A 1,894-nucleotide genomic window follows, 5' to 3' on the forward strand; every position below is an offset into this window, starting at 1 on the left:
ATACATTTAGACAAAGTTGTAGTGAGCCCCTATCAATGATCTGATTAAAACTGGGAATGGACAACAAATAAAAGAAAGGCACTGGACTATAAACTGAGAATCAGGTATAAATTTACAGTTGCAGAAAACATATTCAGATACGTCATGGAATATCTACAATACCACACGGGAATGAATGAATGATGTCACACATGAGTTTATTCCTTGTTTTTCATTCATCTTTGTTCTCATTTCAGTTGTCCTGAATACTTATATCTTTCTCACCCTGAAAAAACTTTATGACACTGTATCGGATCTGTTTTGTCTTCACCCCATAGACAATGGGGTTTAGAGTTGGGGGAAGAAGTAGATAAATATTAGCCACAATGATGTGAAGAGAAGGGGGAATGGTGTGTCCCCCAAAACGGTGGGTAAAGAAAGTGAAGAAGGCTGGACCATAGGTGATGATGATAGCAGATATGTGGGCAGTGCAGGTGCTGAAGGCCTTCTGCCGAGCTTCTGCTGATGAGAGGCTGACCACTGCTCGGAGGATCATGGTGTAAGATACTGATATACAGCAAATATCAAATACTCCTATCAGGAGGGCAACCATCAGACCGTAGATGACATTGACCTTGATGCTGGCACAGGACAACTTCACCACTGACATGTGGTCACAGTATGTATGGGAGATAACATTACTTTGGCAGAAGGGCAAACGTTTGACCAAGAATGGGAAAGGAATCATGAGCAACATGCCCCTGAGGAAGGTGGCAAGTCCAGCTTTGGCAATGACAGGGTTAGTGAGTATGGTGGCGTAACGCAATGGGTAGCAGATGGCCACATAGCGGTCCAGAGCCATGAGCATGAGCACCCCAGACTCCACACCTGTGAACCCATGGACAAAGAACATCTGGACTAAACAAGCATTGAAGTTGATTTTTTTGAGATTGAACCAGAAGATGCACAGTGTATTGGGTAAAGTAGTGGTGCAGGTAAAGAGGTCAATGAGGGACAGCATGGCCAGAAAGAAATACATTGGACGATGTAAGGACTCCTCGTGATGAATGAGGTACACAAGGCCAAGGTTTCCCAAAAGGGAGATGATATACATTGCACAAAATGGGATGGAGATCCATACATGTACTCTTTCTAAACCAGGAATACCATTAAGAATAAAAGATTTGGGGGCAACGTATGAATTGTTGGAAAATAGCATAACTAATTCAGTAGAACTCTATTTTTCCAGAAGTCTCTATCCTGAGGAGAAGGAATGAAGAAATAGAAATTTAATTCAGATCATCCTTGAGGTTGTAAATGTAAACTCAGAACAAAATTACATTTACAATAGTATTAACAATTTAGAATAACAGGGACTATGAAGATACACCATTCATTAAATAACACTCTATCTCGGGTAATACATTTTAAGTTTTATAAGCTCTCTAGGTGTAATTTTAAAGCCATAATTACAAAGTTGTAATTGTATTTTTTAATCAAATGGAAGGAGATCAAATATTGAATGCCATAAAACTAGATTCAGGGACATAAACAGTATTCATACATGACTTTAATATTTATGCAATCTCTTTATTCTGTAACCTGGTTTGATAGAATTCTTAGCTTATGATAGCAAGTTATAATTCCATGGGGGATGGCCTAGACTTTATTACATTAATTTTATGTGGCAATATGTAATAGGAAAATTATTTATACCAAGTAAGATTTCAAATCTCAACCTCTTTCTTTAGCAATTTTATGATTTGGTGAGAATTATTTCACTCTTGAAACCCCAGTTGCTCATCTATCATGGGAGGCTACCTAAAGAGTTCTGAAAAATAAGCAGAAGTTTATTTTACTCTGGGGTTAGGATCCTGAAGGATTAGATATACTGATTTGCAATGCAAGTGTAGAT

At 38.3% G+C, this 1,894-nt stretch overlaps 1 protein-coding gene across 1 annotated transcript; it reads right to left on the minus strand.

The window, feature by feature from the left end:
• Window positions 1-232: 232 nt before the first annotated feature.
• Window positions 233-1,198, minus strand: LOC140844629 (olfactory receptor 52N5-like). The gene has a single exon (XM_073217710.1). It carries the CDS (start codon window positions 1,196-1,198, stop codon window positions 233-235), a length of 966 nt encoding a protein of 321 aa, XP_073073811.1.
• Window positions 1,199-1,894: the final 696 nt, after the last annotated feature.

This window comes from Manis javanica, chromosome 11, assembly GCF_040802235.1.
Source record: "Manis javanica isolate MJ-LG chromosome 11, MJ_LKY, whole genome shotgun sequence".
Lineage (NCBI taxonomy): Eukaryota > Metazoa > Chordata > Mammalia > Pholidota > Manidae > Manis > Manis javanica.